The sequence below is a fragment of the Neopelma chrysocephalum genome, unplaced genomic scaffold, assembly GCF_003984885.1.
Source record: "Neopelma chrysocephalum unplaced genomic scaffold, ASM398488v2 Primary Assembly neopelma1_134, whole genome shotgun sequence".
In the NCBI taxonomy this organism is placed as follows: Eukaryota; Metazoa; Chordata; class Aves; order Passeriformes; family Pipridae; genus Neopelma; species Neopelma chrysocephalum.
In genome coordinates, this window is record NW_020897796.1 from 228501 (window position 1) to 236835 (window position 8335).

The following is an 8335-nucleotide window of genomic DNA, read 5'->3' on the forward strand; positions in this document are numbered from 1 at the left end:
GGTTTTCTCCCGCCCAAAACGATACTTTTATAACCAAAAAAAGAAAAAAAAATCCGATTTTTTTGCCTCTTTCGCACCCGTTTGGAAATAAAGCGACGTCATTAAGGTCCTATAAAGGTGCTTTTACGTCTTTTCTGCTGTCCTGGCGGTGTGAGTTGATTTTTCACTCCAAACCGGAGCAGTTCGTGCCTCTGAACCGCTCCCTCCTCCCAACTCATCGTGTCCCGAGGAGGTAACACCTCTTCCAACCCACTTGGTCATTTTTTAAGTCCAAACCAGGTTATTTCAGCTAAGAGATGGTGATTTCCTTTTTTATTTTAATTTATTTTCAGTTTACTTTGGATGCAACACCACCCCCCTCTCCGGTCTCTTATCTGAAGATTTTTTTTTTGAATGTTTAATTTCTTTAAACATCTTAAAAAACAAACGGGAGGATTATTATGATTAATATTACGATTATTATTATTATAATGATTATTTTTTTTTGCCGTGAACGGAGGGTTCTGCCGCTCGAGGAGCCGTTCAAGGGGTGTGTTTTCGCGTATAAAAGTTTTGAGGTATTTTGTATTTTATTCACAGCCCCTCGCTCTATATACAGATATTTACACCTCCACATCCACATGCGAGCAAGAAAATAAGAAAATCTTCGCCCGCACGCAAATCGTGGGTTAAAGGGGTGTTTTTTATGCACCCAAAATGTACAAATATACACAGAGATAAATATCCGGGGACCTGCACTCGCGGGGGTGCCGCTCCCCCCCCTCCCCCCGCGCAAAGCAACTTTCCGAGGTGATTTTATCCCTTAGAAAATATTCCTGAGTTTGGTTTTCTTTTTTTTTGAGGGGTTTTCCTGCCCGTGGCAGATGGATGGAGCTGCGGAGTCTGGGGGTTGCTGGTTGTATATATTTTTATATATATATATATATTTATATATATTTTATATACATTCATATATATGTTCATGTGTATATATATATATGAATATATATATAAATATATATGTGTGTGCATATATATATATATAAATATATATATGTGTGTGCATATATATATATATATATATATATATATATATATATATATCAGCATTAATTCCCAGCGCGGCTCTCGGGGGTTTTCTCACCCCGCAGATTATTTGTAATTTTAACTTTTTTTTTCCTAGAAAATACATTTTTAACCCGATCCGGATTTGGGGGAGCCGAGGGCGGAGAGAACGCTCGTGCTCCGCGCTCCGCAATTCCATGGAAAACGGGAGCTCTGCCCCGGGGGGGGTCGGGCCGTGGGGACACGGGGGGGCTCGAGGGACACGCGGGGAAACCCCCCCCCCGTGTGCGGGATTCCTGTGAGCGCACCCCGAGATGCGCCGAGGGGACAAACTCCCCCCAAATCGGCTTTTTTGGGGGTAACGGCTCTAAAACCTGAATATTTTAGGGGCGAGAAACACCCCCCCTCCTTTGCTCAGCGGGGGAGGAGCGGGAGGGGGCGAAGTCAACAAAAAAAAAGCGCAGTTAACAAAAAAAAACCCCAACAAAAACAACAACAAAACCCGCTAAAAACCCAAGTAAAACAAACATCGCTTTTAGCAACAATTCGCCATCTCCAAGAAAAACAGCGCCTAATAGATATAAAACACGCTCGACCTTAGAAATATCAAATATCCCTTTTTTTTTCTTATTTTTGCTTTTTTGATGGAATTAAAAAAAAAAAAGAAATCCGAACGGGCCGTGTGCGTGAATGTTTTCTTTAAAATCCTGCGCTGGTTCTCCTCGCCCTCCCTTTCCTTTTCCAGCAAAAGACGCCGCGAAGGGATTTTATTTTTCTTTTTGTTGTTGTTGTTTTCGGGGAGCCGATTTTTGGAGGCAAAAAAAACCCCCAAAAAACTAGAAATCCCCGAGCGGGCGCTGAGGGATCCCCACGGCGGGCCGCGAATATTTTGTGTGGGGAAGAAGGAGGAGAAAAAGAAAAAAGCACACAAAAAAAATTAAAAAGAAAATAAAGAAACAAAAAAAAACCCCAAACCAGCTTTGATTTGCTTCGGGTTTCCAAAGCAGAGGGGACTTCAGAGAGCCCGGGGGGGGCTTTGATGCCAAAGCGGGGTGGAAATCACATCACAACCAGCCCGAAGAACCGGTTACAAAGCCACTGGTTTGGAAGAAAAGTTAAACTGGGATATGATTTCCTCGGCAGAGGAGAGAGAGAGAGAGACATTCCCGCCGCATTCTTGCCCGCATTCCACTCCCGGAGCTCGGGAGAGATCAAATCCTCTGCCTGTACCCCCTCGCGAATGTTCCTGGATCCTATTTCTCGGGCCCGTAAAGCTTTTACAGGCCTGCTACCTTTGGGCGAGGCGAGTCGGGGTTATTATCCAACAAACTCCTCACTTTTTCCCTTCCTCCCTCCCTCCCCTCCTTCTCTTTCCTTTTTTTTTTTTTTTTTTAATTTAATATACGTGGAACAGTTTCAAGCGACTTCCTCTCCAAAAAAAAAAAAAACAAACCCTCCTGGTTTCTTTTAACAAACCGAATTTCCTGGTCTTTTTTTTTTTAAAGTCGGTGTTTTCTTCTTGTCGCTTTAACTAAGACGGAAAACGTGACATCGCTGTTAACGCCGGGAGAGCTGCTCCCGCTTTCGGGCCGAAAAAAGGAAGGTTTCTGCTGCCTGATATTATTTCTCTCCGCGTGTGATTATTTTTAATTTAATCCAACGCGTTTAAGGAGGAAAAGGGAGAAATTAGATCTGTTCTTTCCTCGGGTTTTTTTTGGCGTATGGATGGAGGGGGGTTAGGGGTGGCGGCGGCCCCTTCCCTCCGCTCCCAGCGAATTCCCTGCGCTCCCAACCCTTTTCCCTGCGCCGTGAGAAGCCTGTTCGTCCCAAATCCCTTTGCTGGGAACAACCCACCGCGTTTGGCAGCGGGGCGGGGAGAGGGGGGGGTGTGATTTTGGGAGGTTGGGGTCGTCGATCGCCGCCCCCTGGGTTCGATCGCGTGTTTTAGTTTCACCCTTAAACTCGCCCCAAACCCAACACCGGCCCCTGGCGCGCACACGGACAAAATAAATCCCCCCTAAGACAGAGCGGGGGCCCCCCCGTGTCCCCCCCAAACCCGAGCCGTGCACACACTCCCCCGCCCCCCCCCCCCGGAACGCTCCCGCACCCCCCCCGGAGCTCACACGGCTCCTCCGGGCAGCCCCTTCCCCACTCGGAGCTCGGTGGGACGGAGGGACCCGCTCCCCACCCCCGGGACACCCCGGGACACTCCGGGACACCCCGGGACACCCCGGGACACCCCGACCCGGCCGCCCCCCCCCCGCCCCGGGGCCCCTCCCGCTCTCATCTGTTGCACGTCAACCTTTCCTCCGGGCTGTCCGCTGTCCTTAGAGATCCTCCAAGCTATAGCCCCGGAATTTGAGGCTGGGGGGCACCGGGATGGCGTTGCCCCCCAGGTGCCAGCTCCACAGCGGGTGAGTTTTGGAGAGAGCCCAGGAGTTTTTGCCCCCGAGGGAAGAGGCAGGACACAGGTCCCCATCTTCCCCCACGACCAGGGAGGGAATACAGGGGAAGTTGCCCATGAGGCTGAAGGAATTCCGAGGCGGGGTTGGCCCGGCGCTGCCGAGGCGTTTGCAGGGAGTGTTTCCCTTTTTGGCATTCCTCCTCGGAGTCTTTTGTGGCCTCCCTTTGGAGGAGCTCTGTTGCCTTTCTGCCTCAGCGCCTCTGGCGAGGCGTCTGCGCTTGGCATTCCTTTCCGAGCCATTGCCTCTCAAAGCTTTGGATGACAAGGTGCTGGGGCTCTCTGCTCTTTTGGAGCCGGGGGATTTGAGCTCTGCGCCTTTCCAGGGCTCCGGCCTCCCTCCGTGCCGCAAACTTTTCCCGTCCAGGTTGAACCCTTTGGCGTAACACCACAGCTTGGATTGCCGGATCAGCCGGTCAAAGTGCTCCCGCCGGGGCTCCCCCTCCTCTCCGGGGGGCGCGGGGCCGGGGCTCCCCCCCAGCTCCGGGGGCTGCGGGACCGAGCCCGGGGCCGCCTCTGGGGAAGGCGCCGGCCCGGTTAAGGCTCCGCTTTGCCGCTCGGCCCGTTCTAACGAGGCTCTATTGTTCGAGGCATCTTTGTGCAAATCCTTCCCTTTGGCGCAGGGCTCCGCGTCCCCAAAGCCTCCCTCCTTTTGTTGCGGGTCCCCCTCGGGGGTGCTGCTCGGGGAGGGAGGGGGGGAGGAGGAGGAGGAGGAGGAGGAGGAAGAGGAGGAGGAAGGGGAGGCCTCCTGCTTCGCGTACAGCCCCGGCTGCGGCTGAGCCCCCGAGCCCGGGGCTGGAGCCGGGCTCAAACTTTCCAAAGTTGACGCTCGCAAAGTCCTGGCCCAGAGCTGCTGCGAGAGGAAGAGGAGGTCGGGGTCGGGGCGCAGGGCTTTGCCCACGCTCGGGGGGGGCTCGGCCGGGCGCTCCTCCCCGAGGGGCTCCCGGGGGGGCTGCGGAGGGAAGCGCGGCAGAGCCGCCTGCCTGTACCGGGTGCTCTGCACCGAGTCCCCGCTGCACAGCGAGCTACTCTCCGACTCCGAGGAGCTGCCTTCCTCGCTGCTGCACGAGCTGTCCCCTTCCTCCTCCTCCTCCTCTTCCTCCTCCTCCTCCTCCGACGAGTCGCTGGAGGTGGCGGGGCTGGACCCGGCGAAGTCCAGGCTGGAGTCCGAGTCGCTGGAGTAGCCGGCGGAGGTGCCCTGGCGCTTGGAGCCGGGGAAGCCGGAGGAGCGGCCCTTCCTGGCGGCCGCGGGCCCCTTCTCCTGCGGGAAGAGCCCCTTGGCGCAGCAGGGGCCCCTCTTTCGCCGGCCCGCGGGGGCGAGCGCGGCCGGGAGCGCGGCGGGATGCGCGGCCGCGGGATGCAGCAGGGCCAGGTCGCGGGGGTACCCGGCCAGCACCCCGGCGAACAGACCCCCCCGGCCCGCCAGCCCGCGGCCCCCCCGGGGCGGGAAGGCCCTGTGGAAGGGCTGCGGGCCGGGGAAGGCGGGGGGCGGCCGGGGGCGGGCGGGGGCGGAGGGGCCGCAGCAGCCGCCGGCTCTGCAGGGCGGCAGCAGCTGGGGCCGGGGGCAGGGGAACAGCTCCCCCGGGGCCGGCAGCAGCAGCTGCTCCCTCCTCTTGCTCTTCCTCTTCCTCTTCCTCCTGCGGGGGCTGAGGCTCTTGCAGGAGGTGCAGAGAGCCTCCAGGTCCGCCTTGGAGATGAGCGAGCATTTCACCGCGCGGGTGGGCACCGAGTTGATGGCCTTGAGGGTCCGGAGCTCTTTAAGATCGCAGCGCCGGCTCTTGATCTTTAAGGTTTCCATCTTCTTGCTGATGGTGGTCCTGGGGATATCCTTAAACAGGTCGCTGAGGACCTGGGCCAGAGCAAACATCTGGGTGCCATTGATCTGTAAGTATCCCAAGTTTATCCCTTCGATTTCTTGATAGCCGGCATGAAAATCCCCCGGCCTGGCTTCCCCATTGTAATCCATGGTGGCTGGAACAATTCCGAAGGTCCCTTCGCAGGTCAGGAACATTTTGCAAGGAGCATTTACTTTGTCTCTTTCAAAGGGGGCATTGAAAATAAGGACATATTTGTTTCCACTCCCTGATCACACACATCCCTACCCCTCCGGAGAGGGGGAAAAGGGGGAGGGGAGGGAAAAAAAAAAAGGAAAAGAGGAGAAAAAAAAAAGCCAAAGCAGTCGATCTCCCTTTCAAACGCTCCAGTCAATGGTTTGCAACATCTTCCGAACACCCAGTTCCTCCGCCTGCACCGGGGCTTGACTCCTCGTCTTCCCCCTCCCCGGCAAAAAAAAAGGAAAGAAAAATAAAGAAGTCAAACATCTCGCATCCTCCGGGCTCCCCCCGGGCCGGCCCCCACCCGCGGCCGCGCACCCACCTTCCGCCTCCAAAATAATCTCTTTTTTTTGGGGGGGGGACGGCAGGGGGGGGGAGCGGAGAATCAACAAGCGCGGGCACCCCCCCGGCTCGGCCGCGCGAAGCCGCTGAGATGCTTAAAACAAACAAAGCTACCGGCGAGGGGGGGGCACGGAAAAATGGTGGCGGAGGTGGGGAAGGGGGAGTTCGGGGGACTGGGGGAGGGGGGGGGGAAAGGTCCGGGCGGCGGGGGAGCCGCGGGGCTCCGTGCGGCTCCCACCTTCCCCGGGCTCCGCACTCGCGGCCCCGCGGGCTCGGTATATTCTAGGGGAACACCCCGCCGAGCCGGACCCGCCGCCCGCCCCCTGATTGGGCGCTCGGGGCCTCTGATGTCATTAAACCCCAACATTTCACACGCACACCCCCCCCCCCTCCCTCCCCACCACCCCCCAGAGCCCCGGGGGGGCCGCCCCGCGCAGTCCCCGCGCAGCCCCCGCGCAGCCCCCGCCCGAGCGCGCACACAATGGAGCCCTCCCCGGGCTGCTCCTTCCCTGCGAAAATAGAGAAAAATAAGATATTCAAAATTACGCCGTTTTTTCGAGGCGATGGCAGCGCGGGTGCCTCCGCTTTGTTTCCGCGGTTTAGCTATATATATATATATATATATTTATATATATATTTCTTTTTTTTTTTTTTTTGCTCCACGTAGGGTTGTTTTAAGAGGTCGCTGCGCCTTCCCAAATCTGGATTCCTCTGGGATGGGTGTGTGTACGTATATATTTAATAAAGCGTGAAAGATATTCCTCTCTAAGCGAGTTGTTCAAAACGATTGACTCCGCGACAATTCATCCTTCAGCCCGGGCTGGAATGCTTATTAATTGCCAATTACTGTATTTATTAGCTGGAAGGAGCACGGGCTGGAGCGCGGGATCGACAATAACATCGGCAAAGAAAAGCAATGTAAAGATAGTTATACATTCTTTTTTTTTTTTTTACTCACACACGGTCTTTATTCACTTCGTATCTTTTTCTTCCAAACTCTTTCTTAAAAGGAAAAAAAATGGAAAAATGGAAAAGAAAAATAAAAAGGGAAAAAAAAGAGAAGAAAATGTGGGAAAAAAAATAAGGGGCAAAAGAAAAAAAATAGGGGGGAAAAAAAAGGAAATTCTCTCGCACGCCTTTGCGCTGCTAAACTTTATTTCAAACTTTAAATCCCAAGATTTCTTCGGCGTTTGGTAACTCTCTCCTGCCTTACAAACCAGGCGATGTTTTCCCAAAAAAAAAAACAGGGCTGCGGATTCCTCTTTCCAAAGGGGGAAAGGGGGAGGAAAAAAAAAAAAGCTCCCCGAGCCCTCACCCAGCCCGCAGCTCCATTGTCCCGTCCCCTCGATTTCTTTATAAACCTGAAGCTACTTGAGCGGAGCGAGTGGAGCCGCGGAGGCTGGACCGAGGGATTTTAACTCTCTGCTCAGGAGGCTAATTTTGGGGAAACAGTTACCTCGGAAACCTTTCTGGGGGAAGGGAAGCTGCAGCTCTGCAGCGCACGCTGCTCCCTTTCAAGCCCCGTCTGTCTCCCACATGAAAAGTTGCTTTTAGTTCTTCCTCTGCCTTTTTTTTATTTTTCTTTTTTCCTTTTTTTTTTTTTTGGTGTGCGGTTCAAATGGCAAAATCGGAGTAATTTGATAATAATAATTTGTTAAACCCTGTGTACGATCAACCACAAATGATCCCGATTTAGCAACACTCCCAGAGGAGGAGGAGGAGGAGGAGGAGGAGGAGGAGGAGGAAGCGCATTCCTGAGTGTGCGTGTAAAAAAATTTAAAATAACTCCGACATCGCCTTTAATTTGGGAGCGGAGATCACCTGATTTGCTTTTACCGGCGGAGGGGAGGGGAACCCCCCCGATGCCCAGATCGGTTCTGCTGGGAGGGGGATCCCTGCGGGGGCTTCCCCCCTTCCCGGCACCTTTGGGCGCTCGCCCCCCGCGCACCCTCGGCCTTGCTGCGGGCAGAACCCCCCCCCCCAGTTTTCCAGATTAATCCACCACATTTCACCCTCGTTTTCCACAGGCAAGAGTTTCCTGTGAGTAAAGGTCTGCCGGCCAACACAAACACCAAATTCCTCTTTGTTTGGGCAGAGGGGAGGGGGGAGAGTTCGCATCGCGATGGACGGAAAGCGGCCGCTTTAGGGGGACACCGCAGCTCGTCGCGGTGGCTCCTCGCGAGGGACCACAAATAAAAAAAAAATCCCGATTTCGGCTCAGCCCGGAGCTTCCCTTCGCAAATAGAATGGAGATCCTGGGGCTTTTTTTTTTTTCCACATAAAGCCAGAGCCATTTTACCTATAGGCTGAGCTTTGCTCCGTGCCAGACTGGAGGAGGGGAGCGTGGGGTGGAGGAAGGAGCCGGCGGGGAATATCCCCCTCCGATGCAGCCGCGGGGCTTGGGAGGGGGTCTGGGAGACAAAATACAAGTTGG

General features: G+C 54.6%; 1 protein-coding gene across 1 annotated transcript; it reads right to left on the minus strand.

Annotated features, from left to right (window-relative positions):
- Positions 1–3307: 3307 nt before the first annotated feature.
- Positions 3308–5617, minus strand: EPOP (elongin BC and polycomb repressive complex 2 associated protein). Its single transcript, XM_027698895.1, has one exon. It carries the CDS (start codon positions 5514–5516, stop codon positions 3372–3374), a length of 2145 nt encoding a protein of 714 aa, XP_027554696.1. The 5' UTR covers positions 5517–5617; the 3' UTR covers positions 3308–3371.
- Between the last annotated feature and the right edge of the window lie 2718 nt (positions 5618–8335).

What these genes read in the sequence shown, in the direction of transcription:
- EPOP (XM_027698895.1), bottom strand. Translation starts at nt 5,516, where the DNA reads ATGTTCCTGACCTGCGAAGGGACCTTCGGAATTGTTCCAGCCACCATG.